Here is a 13,461-nt window from a genome sequence, read left to right as displayed (position 1 = left end):
TTTTAAATATTTCCTTTGTCAAATATCTATTGTAATATATGTTGTATATAATTGTACATCATCCATATAAGCTATGTTATATTTAGATATTACAATAAAAAATGTTTAATTTTTGCCTTTTGCTATTCTGTTCAGTTTTCTCATCCACCAAAACAAACAATACCAATTATCTTTCTAATTATGTCTCGTTCAGAATGCTTAAAACAGTTGATTATTTTGAAAAAAACAAGGCATTTGGTGATTTAAGATTTTGGACAGACTGCTTGTTAAGTTTTGCGCATAATCTGGGAATTCAATAGAACAGTCAGGATATCATTTACCAACAAAGTAAAAAAGGTCTCCGGCTTTGTCAAATTACATCATACTGCCGGGCTTTAATGACTTCACTATTCAACTCACATTTCTTAACATATTTGGATCAATGTTTTCTTTCTTGTATACCATAGCTAAAATGGACGCTTGTTATATTTTACAAATCAGTTACATATAATTTATATTATAAAAGACTTACAATGTAAATAACAACCGGAAACCATATCCCTATTGAGAAATGCTCTTCTACATTTCGGTTTGTAGCTGTTCTGTGTAAATTGTACATTACAAACCCTTTTGCTCTAATTTAAGACCTCACAAGAGATTCCCATCAGTTTTTTTTTTTATTATTTATTGCTAAAAGGCATTTCTGACATAGAGCAGGATCCCTAGAAAAGCTGGGTATTCTATTTGAAATGGTACTACATCCTGAGACGCAACACTTGAGATGTCTTAAGATTCAAATAAATCATTTTAACTACAAAAAAGAACCATAAAAACACAATTAATAAAATAAGAGTATTTAACACGTTAAGTTCATAAGTTTTTTAAGTTTGCTTTGTCAGCAATGAAAGAGACGCTTTCAACAAAAGCTTTGTCAAAAAAATTAAACCGAAATTTTTGAATATAAATCAAATTGTTCAGGTAGCATAATATCCAGTAAATTTTTGATTATGTCTTCTTATTTTTTAGTATAGGCTTCTGAAAGCAGAAAGTGTCAAATTTCAGCTTTGCTACCAAATTTATACCTCGAGCCACCTGGTGGCAAATTAAATAACTAAAACACTGTATCGCATGCGCACATTTAAAATCCTTCTAAATTCTCAATATTTTGTGAACTGAGCTAAAGGTGTCATAACCAAGATGGCGCGCAATCAAAATGCTAGCGGGTCTTTTGCCCCACCCTATATTGAACTAAAAATCTTTATAATATTGTCGCTAATATCAAGTAACAATTTTTAAGAGGTTATTCTAGTCTAGAATTAATTGTTGTTTTAGGTATTAAAAAAAAATATTTGAAAATTCATTAACTAAATTTTAAATAAAAATACGTACTAAATACGTTAGAAAATCCAAGATGGATGCTATCTATGTATTCTGTAAATCTGGTCATTTTAACAATTTTTTGCATTTAATTGGTCCAGAAAATTTATGATAATAACATGGGTCTATTGTTTTAGTAGTTTGGATGTGCCTAAGTATAAATACCTAATAATACACCCAATAAATATTAAATTAAGAATCTTTATAACATTGTCGCTTATATCAATTAAACATTTTAAGGGGGTAATCTAGTCTATAATTAATTGTTATTTTAGGTGCTAATCCAGGATGGATGTTATCAATATAGTAATTTTCTGAAAGCTATTATTATACCAAAGAGCAAAGCATATGGACTCGCAACCAAAGGACAATAGCGATCCAAAAGAAAAAAACATTTCGAGACTAGAATAGTACATGACATAGAAAAATAGAATGTAACTGTTTTATATTTATTCCGATAAAAAATATGTAGCTGTATAAATTATTTAAAAAACTAAAATAACTGAAAACGATATTTTTGTAACTTTTTTTTGACTTCCTAACAGTCTCGCAAAAAGTAGTTTCGAAAAAAACACATTTAAAATTTCGTTTTCAGATGCTGCGCCACTAAAACGGCTATATTTCCGAAAATAATTTGAAATATGAAAAACCCTCTTACTTAAGGACGTATTCTTAAAGATTGAAATAGAAAATTTGGAAAAAAATCGATTTTTCACATTTCTAGACTAGAATAGCAAAAGAAAAATTAAATGTAATTATTTTATATTTATTCTTATAAATAATATGCAACTGTACAAATTATTTGAAAAAGTAAAAATGGCAAACAAAATGTTTTATTCTCGAAATTACGGCTGATCAAGAAAACGATACATTTTTTTACCATTTTTATGAAATCCGATTTATTTAAAAATAGTAACAATTCATATTTTATTACAGTTTTACTTTGATACTCTAGAGTATTATATATAGAGAAGGCTCATATCAAATTTCAAGCAAATCTGTTCAGTAGAACCGTCACGAAAAAAAGAAGTTTGAAGAAAAAAGCGCTAGTGTCTCAGAAAATACGCTCTTAAAGGATTGAACTTTGAAAAAAAATCAAACTTTTTACATTTCTAGACTAGAATAAGGCCTTAAAAATAGAGCGTAATAGTTTTATATATAATCTCAGAAATAATATGCAGCTGTACAAGTGATTTGAGCTCGATTCGGTGAAGAGTTTCCATTCGATAGAGGCACGGTGGATAATGATAGCGACTCTGATGCTTGCATAGAACGAAACCTTTCCTGTAATATCCAATTATCTAGCGAAAAACTTCCGATAATAGTGCATCGACGAGAACTTTGTGAAGGAAACCTTACACATCGCCATCATCTCGGCAACGTTGACGACTAGTCAGTAACGTCGGCTTGCCGCCAAACCGTAAAAACCCCGCTAGTCTCTTCTCGACAATCGTGGGGTGTAGTCGATTGCCCGTTCGCCAACAAAACCACGTGACGAACGTATCACGCCAACCGTATTCGAGAGGTGATTCCGCGCGTTCAGTTCAGTCCCTTCAACAGGAAACGTTCGCGTTTCGTTACTTCCTTCCGTTTTTTGTTTTCGAAAAAATTATCGTTCAACAGTTCGCAACCATGCATCCCATCTTCAATGATATCAAACGCAATTTTATGGTGTTCTGCACCGTCCTGCTAACAGGTAGGTCTTTTGGTTCCTCGCCGGTTACCGGCGACCTTGTGCTTGTGTATGTATAAGGAAAAGACAGAAAAACTGGTACCGCTTACTCCGGTGTCGAATGCATTTTTTTAATGCCTTTTTGGTCGTATTTAGCTGAGTTTTTTTAGAATTGTTCTAGGTGATTTAATTAATTTATTTTAAATGAAAAGCTATAATTTTAATTATTTCAGTTAAACAAACTTTCTGTAACTTTTGGTCTGGATAAAAGGTAATTATATAAAATATAACAAGAAATTGATAATAATTGTTTGTGATTAAATTCTGAATACCTATTAAATATTTAAACTATTTTACCATTTATCACTTAAAAATACTGATAGATTATTTTAAATTTTAACACTAATATTTTTTTAGTACTATTATTATTTTTATGATATATGTTAATGTTATAATAGCAAGAGAGACAGTTTTACATTTTCTTAAGATTGTTTTAAGTGATTCAATCAGCTTTTTTAAATGTGAACATATAATATTGATTATTTAAAAATAAAAAAAATCTGAAAAATTATATTACATATGGGGAAGAAGCTATTATTTTAAATTTTTTGTCTGAGTAAAATGTAATTACATAAAATATAATAAGAAATTTATAATAACTATGTTTAAAAAATTCTGTGTATTTAGTAAATATTTAATCTATTCTACTATTTATCTTCAGTTATAACGCAAAAAGGCAGATGTTGGATTATTTTTAATTTTAATAGTGCATTTTTTTTATTTTTCTATTACTACTATTATTTATATAATATTATTTTCAATGCTATTTTATAAAGCCTAATGAGAGAATATAAATTTTGAGATTTTTTTGGAATTGTTCTAAGTGATTCAATTAATATATTTTAAATGTAATTAATTATACAAACGGAAAAAATCATAAAAAATTACTAATATTTTTTAATATTACTTTCTTTCTGTTACTTTTGGTTTAAATACAGCGTAATTATATAAAATACAATATGAAATTGATAATAATAGTTTTCTATTAACAATTTTGAATATTTATTAAATATTTAATCTATTTTGTCATTTATGTATATTTATATGACAAAATTGATATGTTACATTATTATCATGGCTTATAGGTATTATTTATATATATTGATAGTAGCTTGAAGTAATACGAACAGTTCAAATAATAGAGAAAATAAATTTTATTTCTAAAAATGTTGTTGTAACAAAATGTTACATTTTCTGATATTACACTTTTGTAGTAGAAGTTTTATTAAATAATCATAACTTTGAAAATATGTTTATTGTTTATGTTCAAATTTTTACGATTATTACCTACTTAAGAAAATTAGAATGAATGTATAGAATTTTTGAGCACAGTAAAAAATTCCCACAGTTCTTTTCACCTTGTGGACTTTCTAACCGTAACATTCTCTATCTTCGAACTTTTACACTGTCATTACCTTGCGGTTTTCAAGTACAGCCTAGTAAGAATAAAGAATATTTATTAAGTAGTAGTAATGTAGAACTAACTTATTATTTTAAAAAGTAATTTACTAAATTAAAATACTGAAGTCTATTTATGATATATTATAGTATAAACTAAGTATATAAATATAGTATAAGTTAATTTTCAAAGACCTTTTCAAAGATAATTGCTAGCCATTTTAGGTGATTTTCCTTCGTGTCTATTGTTCTACGTTTGTAAAACAATGCAGCTGAGAATATGTAATTGCCCCTATGCAAGAGTGTTAAATTCAACAAAAACTATTATTCCAGTAACCAGGCTGGGTAAGATTGGATACTTTCTGGAATAGATGTTTTCTATGTTGGTCATTTAACAATCAGGCATTAAGCCAATGCCGAAAACCTTGGTGATTTAATGACATTTTTTTTTAATTTAGTGATTTTTAAAATTGTTCTTATTATATAGATATGCACAATATCATTACTCAGTTTTTTCAACTTTCTCGTACTATACCTATTACGTGTCAGTTATATCTGAATCACCAGCTACGGATGCCGAAGAAATATCGTTATATCGATATATCAATATTTTTTGAAAAAAATATCGATATTTTTGGTCGATATTTTTTGACTAATATATCGATATTTTTGTAAGAATTTTTTTGTGTCTTCATTTTTGTGTATTACTGATATATAATGTATTAGGTCTATAAATTAGTTTGAAGAGATTTCTTCATTTTAAGCTTGTGAAAAATAGATACTGTGTTATCTAAAATATGTTCCATCGATAACCGCTACTTTTTCTCATCTTTCAGTTATTTTGCAGATTAATTTAATCAGTTATATGTAAGGAAAGAAGTAGAAACAAGAACCAATATATGGATATTATATGTCAACTACATATTTTCTATATACTGATATATACTATATTAGGCCTATAAATTAGTTTGAAGGGATTTCTTAATTTAAAACTTGTGGAAAATCAATACTATGTTATTTAAACCATTTTCCATCGATAACCGCTACTTTTTGTCATCTTTCAGTTATTTAGCAGATTCCACCTCAAAAGAACGATGCGTTTTTTTGTGTATATTCACGAATCACTACTTTTAAAATGTCTGTATTCACATGTTTAAATCACATGTGAATGAAAATTCACTATGGTTGTCATAATTTCCACACAGCATTCGATAACTTTGGGCCGCCTTTTTCTTCAATTTGCAGTAAGAAAGGGAAACTTCCACCAAATACGATTTATTCGGTACAAATTCAGATATTTTCAACGCACTGAAAAAGTTGTTTCTTCATGTTTCAATAGAATGACACATACTGAAAAGTGAAGCCAGTGAGGTGTCAACATGAACTTAATTAGAAATGTGGAATTAGTTACACCAACTGTTGTTAATCCTGTCCATCCTTTAAAACTAATTTATAGAATTTACATTATATGGGAAGCAATATGAAACCAAATACAAATTTAAGGTTTCATAGCTATATTATTTATTTATTAGTTATTATTCCGCATATCATTTCATATATTTAACCGAAAACTTTCATGTTTTTGAAAAATGTTCTGTACATGTTAAAATAATTTCGCTGATACTGATGCCTAACAGAATAATGCTTTTCGCGGTTTAAACCCATTCAATTAGTGGATGTTTTGTTTGTATTTGTCGATGCGAATAAATATACATTGTTTATAAAACCGTGTCCGTATATTCAGTGGATTTTATTTGTTTTTAATACATACTTTTTTCTATTTTATCAGTACCTATAGCTTGATTTAATGCTACTTTATATAATTGAATGTAATAAAAAGTTATCTGATTTTCCATCAAGGTTATTAATTAGCAAATTCCATCATAGTTATACATTGTGTTTTTTTAGTTTTCGATTGACCAAATCTACGTTACTATTCAACACCTTAATTCACTTTACCAAACGCTTTCTCCAATCTCCATCTTATACTCGAAGATGACTGGCGTTCACAATATCCTGAATTCTATGTCTTACAGTTATTTTACGATGGTGCTATTGACTTTAGAAAAGTTCTTTGCAGCGTTAAAAATTCACAGTCTCAGATCATCCTACTCCTACCTATTTTGCTATCTATTTAAGATTATTTGATTCACTTTCTCTCTATTTCAGTCACTTAATAATTGATTATTTCCTTGCAGGCATCTTTCTTTTTCTACGTCTAGAGAATGCGTCTTCTTGGTGCTCTCCAGCACCAACACTGCTGACCTTATAAGCTAATACAACCAGTATATGGTATATAGTATAAGAGCAACACAATGAATGGGTCACGTTACACAACAAGATTTATTTTACTTTCGCTTGGGTTGTCGATGTAGGAATTATCACAAAAATATTCCTTTAGTCAAATTTATAAATTGAAAGTTCACTGAGATGTACCTAAAGTAATTATTCAAAGTATTATAATTATATATTATAATAAATAAAAAGTAAGTAAGGAATTTACTGTTGATGTTATTCAAGTTAATATGACGTATGAAAAATCTTATATAAACCCACATATTGTTGTGGTTTTCTATTCAATACAGATTTCAAAGTATTTAAAGTCTAATAAGACTTGGCATATATACAATATTTTATATTAGTATATGTTATAATATATTAGTAGTCATAAGGTGTTCATTTGCTTTTAAAATAGTTGCAATTGTTCTACCATTCTTGTACCAAAACATCGAACATCGATTCAGGTAGCATTTTTTTAGTAAAAAGGTAGCACTGTTTCCGTGCAAATTCCGTCCGTAAAACAGTAGTAAGTGTTTGAACAAACAAACAAACTCAATAACCACAAGAAATGGACGTTCTTACAGATTAGTACACAGAAATGCCATCTAGTGAAAATCCTTTATAATTAATGTATAGGCTGATAAAACGCCTATGCAGTCCAAAACTCCAAAATAATTTATCTGAATACGATTATACCAATAAATAAACAGAAGAGAATATTGATTGATACGATAAAAAGTAACAATTGTTCAACTATTTCTACCGTCAATCATTCATCCAGTCGCCTGTTGCTGTTCATGTCAATGCTCCAAATAAAACAACTGCCACGTCGCCCCGAACCGTCATCGAATATTTCCGACATTCATTCAACGAGCGTCCGATTTTCATTTATTTACATTAAAATATTTAATACCGGCAGCATAAGCGGCACGATAATGAAAAAGTAATGAGCTTTTCGTAGCGCACAAGCATCAACCGAACCCACCCCCTCGGGCTTCCGCTCGGTCGCGCTCCGCAGACCTGCCCGATAGAAAAATGACGTCTATCAGGGATTGATTATTAAACAGGAAACCTTAGAAATTGGAAACGTAAAAATCTAATTAGATTTAATAGATTTTCCGCGGCGATGCCGTGTCGTCGCCGATTGGTGGGCGGCGCAAGGGGTGTGGGGGACGGTCGAGGGGGGGGATTGATCAACGGCTTCCTTCTTCAATTTCCTTTATATAAAACACGCAAAGCCCTATCATTGTGCGGACTTACTTCGTTCATTCGCCGAACTTATTTCGTATACCTCTAATAGACGAATTCCGTTTCGTAGATTTTCCTCTTATTGATGCATCAGTTTACGAACGAAATTTATGGGAAATAGTTCGGAAAATACTGCAGCTTATTTAATTTTTCTCTTAGTTGTGTACAAATTCAAAATATCTTGTTAATGCTAGGTTGTAGCCTAGTTTTCTTCAGTCTGTATTACCTGTGAAAAGTTTAGTTTTTTTTTCGCACTGGAGGACGCGACAGTGTCAATATGAGTACCGTGAAATTTAAAATATAATAAAAATAGTAATAGTAGTAGAAAAAATAAGAGTAAAAATAAATATATAATAAAAGTAAACAAATAAATTTTGTTTAAGTGTGTCTAACACTTTAAATAAATATTTGGAAAAACATCTACAAAATACTAACTAAACAATTTCAGAAATAATACATTTTTTCATTACAATAGTAATATTATTTTAAAGGGGAATTCATAGAACTTTTAAGTTTTTTGTTTTTAATGACAATCTATTAAAATTTAACACATTTTACAATAAATTTGACAAAAAACAATTTATAGCCGGCTTGCCAACCAAGCCTGCTATAAATTAAGCCTACCAACTGGCGAGTGACCAACTGAGAAATCATCCCAGAAGATATCCGGTCTTACCCAGCCTGGTTATTGGCGTGACTAGGATCATTTTCCTTGTCGAATTTTGCACTCTTGCCTAAGGACAATCACAAATGTTAAACATTCACAAACATAAACTTACGACCATGCCCCAGCGGGGTTCGAACCCTCCACTATCGCAACAGTAGGTGGATCTTCCTGTCGGCTTTACCACTGCGCCAACCAAGCCGGAAAATAAATATTGTTTATGTTTATTTTCATTTAGTTATTCCGACGATTATTATGAACATATGTTATTTAAAAACGTTTTTTTTTTGTGTTAAAAATCTAAGTTTGATTATTTTTTAAATTTTTAGTGAGCTCCTTATTTATTTTTTGAAGTCGGTTCAATTTTTTGTTAAAAATATTTTATTTTTGTCTTTTTAGTGTTAAATATTTACTCAACAAATTACGCAGTTGTTTTATTAAGTATTAAAATAGATAGGCCCAATAAAGGTGCAGCCCGCATGAGGAAAAATATGAATAAAAACATAATTATTGAAAATAAGGAAGGCTTCATACCTCAGGGTCCGCTATCTAACCTAGGTCATTTGACAAATGTTTCGCCAGCTAGAACAACAACAAAAAGTTGTTGCCCTCGCCGGGAATCGAACCCACAACCTACGCGTGCGATCTGAACGTTCTAATCACTACACCATAGAAGCAGTTACCTGCAAAGTTTCTACGGCTTCTCATATGATATAGTTAGTGTTTAAGAGGCAAACTGAACGGCTTTTGCACTGAACGACTTCCGGTCTTCCGTTACATCAGTTCAGCAATAATATTATACACAAATATCTTATTTTCTTATCTTCCCCCCGTCAGATCCTGACTTGGTCCAATGGGACCCCGTCGGAAGTGTTCTCGTTCGAATAAAAAAATTATTTTAAAAATCGGTCCACAACAGATGGAGAAATTGGCCAACGTACATTAATAAATATATATATAGCCGAACCTCCTCTCTTTGTAAAAATCGGAGGCATTTATATAAAATATTGCTAAGATTGCTTGTTGAGTTAAGTATTGTGCGTAATCATGGGACTAAATAGAACAGCCGAGACATTGCTTATTAATTTATCGAAAAACAGTATCAATTCTGCAGTGTGGACAGTGTCATCGTTTACCGAGATGCCTGGATGCTCTGATATAAATAAAATGAATTATTAGGGAGCTAAAATGATCGGGTTGGCAAGATATTAATTACACTTCATTTAACATGATGACATGAATAATAAAAAACTTACTCCGTTCTAAATATGTCATCAAAACTCCAACAGGTTTACTGAAGATATGGCTGCAAAACATAAGTTTCATGGTTATCCATAGTTTGTTCATCATAAGTTTAAAGTCTAAAGTATTTTAAATTGTTTATAAAATTTTAATGTTTTTATGAAATATTAAATTAAATGGCGTCGAATTTTTAGCTCTAATTTGTCGAATGGATGTTACTGAACAATCTAGTATTTTATCAGAGCAGTTATAGTGATATTTTTCTATTAAAACATTATTACTGATCGTTGCCGTCATATCTACACTTTATTTGTAAAATAAGTAATAAAAATAGGTATATTTCTAGGAGATCAACTCTTACTTAACAGTTCAATTGAAAAGTCTCCGGCCTACTATAGTAAAACACATTTTTTAGCAAAAGTAGTTTTTTTTATTCAACATAAATTCCATCAAGGGTGATACAGTAATTACAACAACCCTCCAACTTGTCGATACCATTTTTGTAGTACGATTTATCCTTTACTTCAAAATAGGCCTCAGTTTCGGCGATCAGCTTTTCATTTGACGAACATTTCTTCCCAGTGAGCATTCTTTTGAGATCTGAGAACAGGAAATAGTCGCTGGGGGCCAAATCTGAAGAATACGGTGGATAAGGAAGCAATTCAAAGCCCCACTCATGGATTTTTGTCGTCGTTTTCACTGACTTGTGACATGATGCATTGTCTTGGTAAAGCAGCACTTTCTTTTTCTCAATGCGACCCTTTTTGGCGATTTCGTCCTTCAAACGATCCAATAACGCTATGTAGTATTCGCTGTTGATGGTCCTTCCTTTTTCAAGGTAGTTAATGAAAATTATTCCATGAGCATCTCAAAATACAGACGCCGTAATCTTGCCAGCCGTTTTTCCAAGCTTTGGAGCGGGTTCATCGTCTGCAGTCCTCGGATGACTGTCACTTGGACTTCGGAGTGAAATGATGGAGCCATGTTTCATACATTGTCACATATGATGTACATGTTCAATTGATATCTTTAGAGTGTCTGCTATTTCATTCAATTTCAATTTACGGTCATTCAAAATCATTTTGTGGATTTTTTAAATGTTTTCGTCGGTAACAACCTCTTTTGGCCGTCCATTGCGTTCACCGTCTTCGGTGCTCATTTCACCACGTCTAAACTTAGCATACCAATCCTTAATGGTTGGTTTTCCTGGGACAGAGTCCGGAAACTCGGCATCAAGCCAAGTTTTTGCTTCAACTGTATTTTTTCGCTTAAAAAAATAATATTTTATCAACACGCGAAATTCCTTTTTATCCATTTTTTTCACAATAACAAAAGTTGCTTCACTCAAAATGCTGTAATTCACAAACTAATGATCGGACAGCTGTCAAATTTATACACGCATCTTTTGAGGGTTAGGGCTAACTAAAAAACATATGAATTTAATTCTAGTAGCGTCATCTATGTGTCAGACCAGGGACTTTTCAATTGACCTGTTATTCTCTATAGTAATAAAGTTAATGTGTTAATTAGCAATGTTATTTTTTGTATTAAGTACACCTCTCTGCACTTCAAGATTAAATAGTTTGATTCTTTTAAGTGTGTTGTGCTCGAAAGTTATCCAAGGGTTGCAATACCTCGCTGTTAATATGAGAGTGGAGTCTCCCCCCATATCTTTTGGCGATTCTCTTTATATTTCTATTTCAACATTTATATTTGCTTATATAGTAGCAACTTATTAAGTATAATCAAGATTTTTTCCGATTTTTAGGCAATATAATTTTTATTCATTTAAGAATGATTTTTCGTATTTCGATTCCAATTCTGTTCTATTCTTTTTAAGTTGTTCTATTCTCCTTCCATTTTTACACTGAGATTCATTCAAAGATACTTAACGTTGTTGCTATATATGATGGCAATATTATTTATTATTATTGTGATTACTGTATGTGCAGTTTGACTATATATAAATTAAATATGCATCGATTTGTGTAGTTAACTTCGTGTATTCTTTGTGTATTCTCCATGAATCCAGCTATGGTGATATTTTCTATTGGTGGTAAATCACAAATATAAAGTAGATAAATAATTGCCTCCAATATACTTTCTTGCTGTCATCTGCTGAAATTTATTTTGTATTGTGGGATAAGCTTCCTTTTGTTTCACTCTAAACATTCTAGCTGACATGTAGGGGTTTAGAAGATGAATGTGTTCCTTTGGTGCCATTTTCTAAAGCTTGATGATGAAAAGATATGAATAATAACTAAACTCTATTTTTAAACCTTTAATAGTTACCTCATATTGCAAACAAATATTGTACCCTTGTTCAGTTAACCTGGAGTAATGTTCAATGGTTCTGGTTTTTCTTTTCTTTACTACTAACCGAGAGCGTAATTTAATTTTGAAAAAATACTTTACTGAATCAAGCGATGTAAATTATTACTGTTATTCTAGCAGTTTTTTCTTTTAGTCCAACATTCAAATATCCATCAAGAACTAACATTTTCCATCGAGAATCATACAAAGACAAATATAATTGCATAGTATTATTTTGGTAGATGTCCAAGTTTATTGTATGATCTATAATCTAACTATTTATTTCTAAAAAACAATGTTGTTGACCTTGTATAAAGTTTATAATAATATTAATATATAATAACACAAATTAGACATGATTATAATTACGGATCTACTGTAAATTTTGTGTCATTGTTTTCAAAATGAATTATGTTTCTAACACTAAGTTATTTCGAAAGAAATAACAAAATAATAACATTAAATTGTTCGGAAAATACTGAATTTTTTTGATACGTTCTTTTTACTTGATTTGCATTAATAACGCCATGACGACAAATTGATTGATATATTGTTTGTTTTTAAAAAAAGGTTTTAGTACCTTTTTAACCAGTTACGCAACATTATTATTTAACAACATATTCATCCAATATTTGCATTTATATTGACTTTATTATACCAAACATGTTACGTTTTGATTGATTATATTTTATGACTTTTCAAGGAATTTATCGACTAAAGCTTATATTTATGTGATTTTTTATGTCAGTTCTTGAAAATAATTTAGCAAATTTCGCACTCTAAAATTAAAACATTTTGAATTCAGACGCAAAATGAATGATTTGCTTAGCACCTCATGAAAGGTCAGTTTCTAAATAGGTGTTTTAGATCCTTTGAAGTGGATAAGTCTAAAAGGATAGGATATAAAAGGATATATCCTAAGAAGGATAAGGTATAACCTTCTTGTTTTATTTAAATGACTTTTCCCTTCTTTTTATGGTAATTTAGTGGATTCTTAAATTATTAAACGTATCTACCTATCCTAGCTCATTTTATTTTTATTACTAATTGTGTTTCTTCCTTGCTCACTCTCAGTTCTGTCGTTTGTGCTTCTGTTATTAATTCTTCTAGCACTTTCTTTAGTACATATCTTATTTTACTTATTTAATAACTTTCCTTTCCTTCTTCTAAATCCTCTGGTTTCTGCATTGAATCGAATGAAAGAAGAGCAAATACAAAAAAAATATTC

At 30.4% G+C, this 13,461-nt stretch overlaps 1 protein-coding gene across 1 annotated transcript in view; it reads left to right on the top strand.

Moving 5' to 3' along the window:
• Positions 1-2,743: 2,743 nt before the first annotated feature.
• The window catches only part of LOC143206489 (uncharacterized), a 169,538-nt gene continuing 158,820 nt past the window's right edge, over positions 2,744-13,461 (top strand). The window contains exon 1 of the mRNA XM_076419059.1: positions 2,744-3,052. Within this exon, the coding sequence (XP_076275174.1) occupies positions 2,989-3,052 (64 nt within the window). The 5' untranslated portion in view covers positions 2,744-2,988. The remainder of the gene's footprint in view (positions 3,053-13,461) is intronic.

The sequence above is a fragment of the Rhynchophorus ferrugineus genome, unplaced genomic scaffold, assembly GCF_030347505.1.
Source record: "Rhynchophorus ferrugineus isolate W39M unplaced genomic scaffold, kcgeb_rfMv2 rfM1, whole genome shotgun sequence".
Classification (NCBI taxonomy): domain Eukaryota; kingdom Metazoa; phylum Arthropoda; class Insecta; order Coleoptera; family Curculionidae; genus Rhynchophorus; species Rhynchophorus ferrugineus.
The sequence above is the reverse complement of the archived record's forward strand: the minus strand, read 5'-3'. Positions and strand labels throughout refer to the sequence as shown.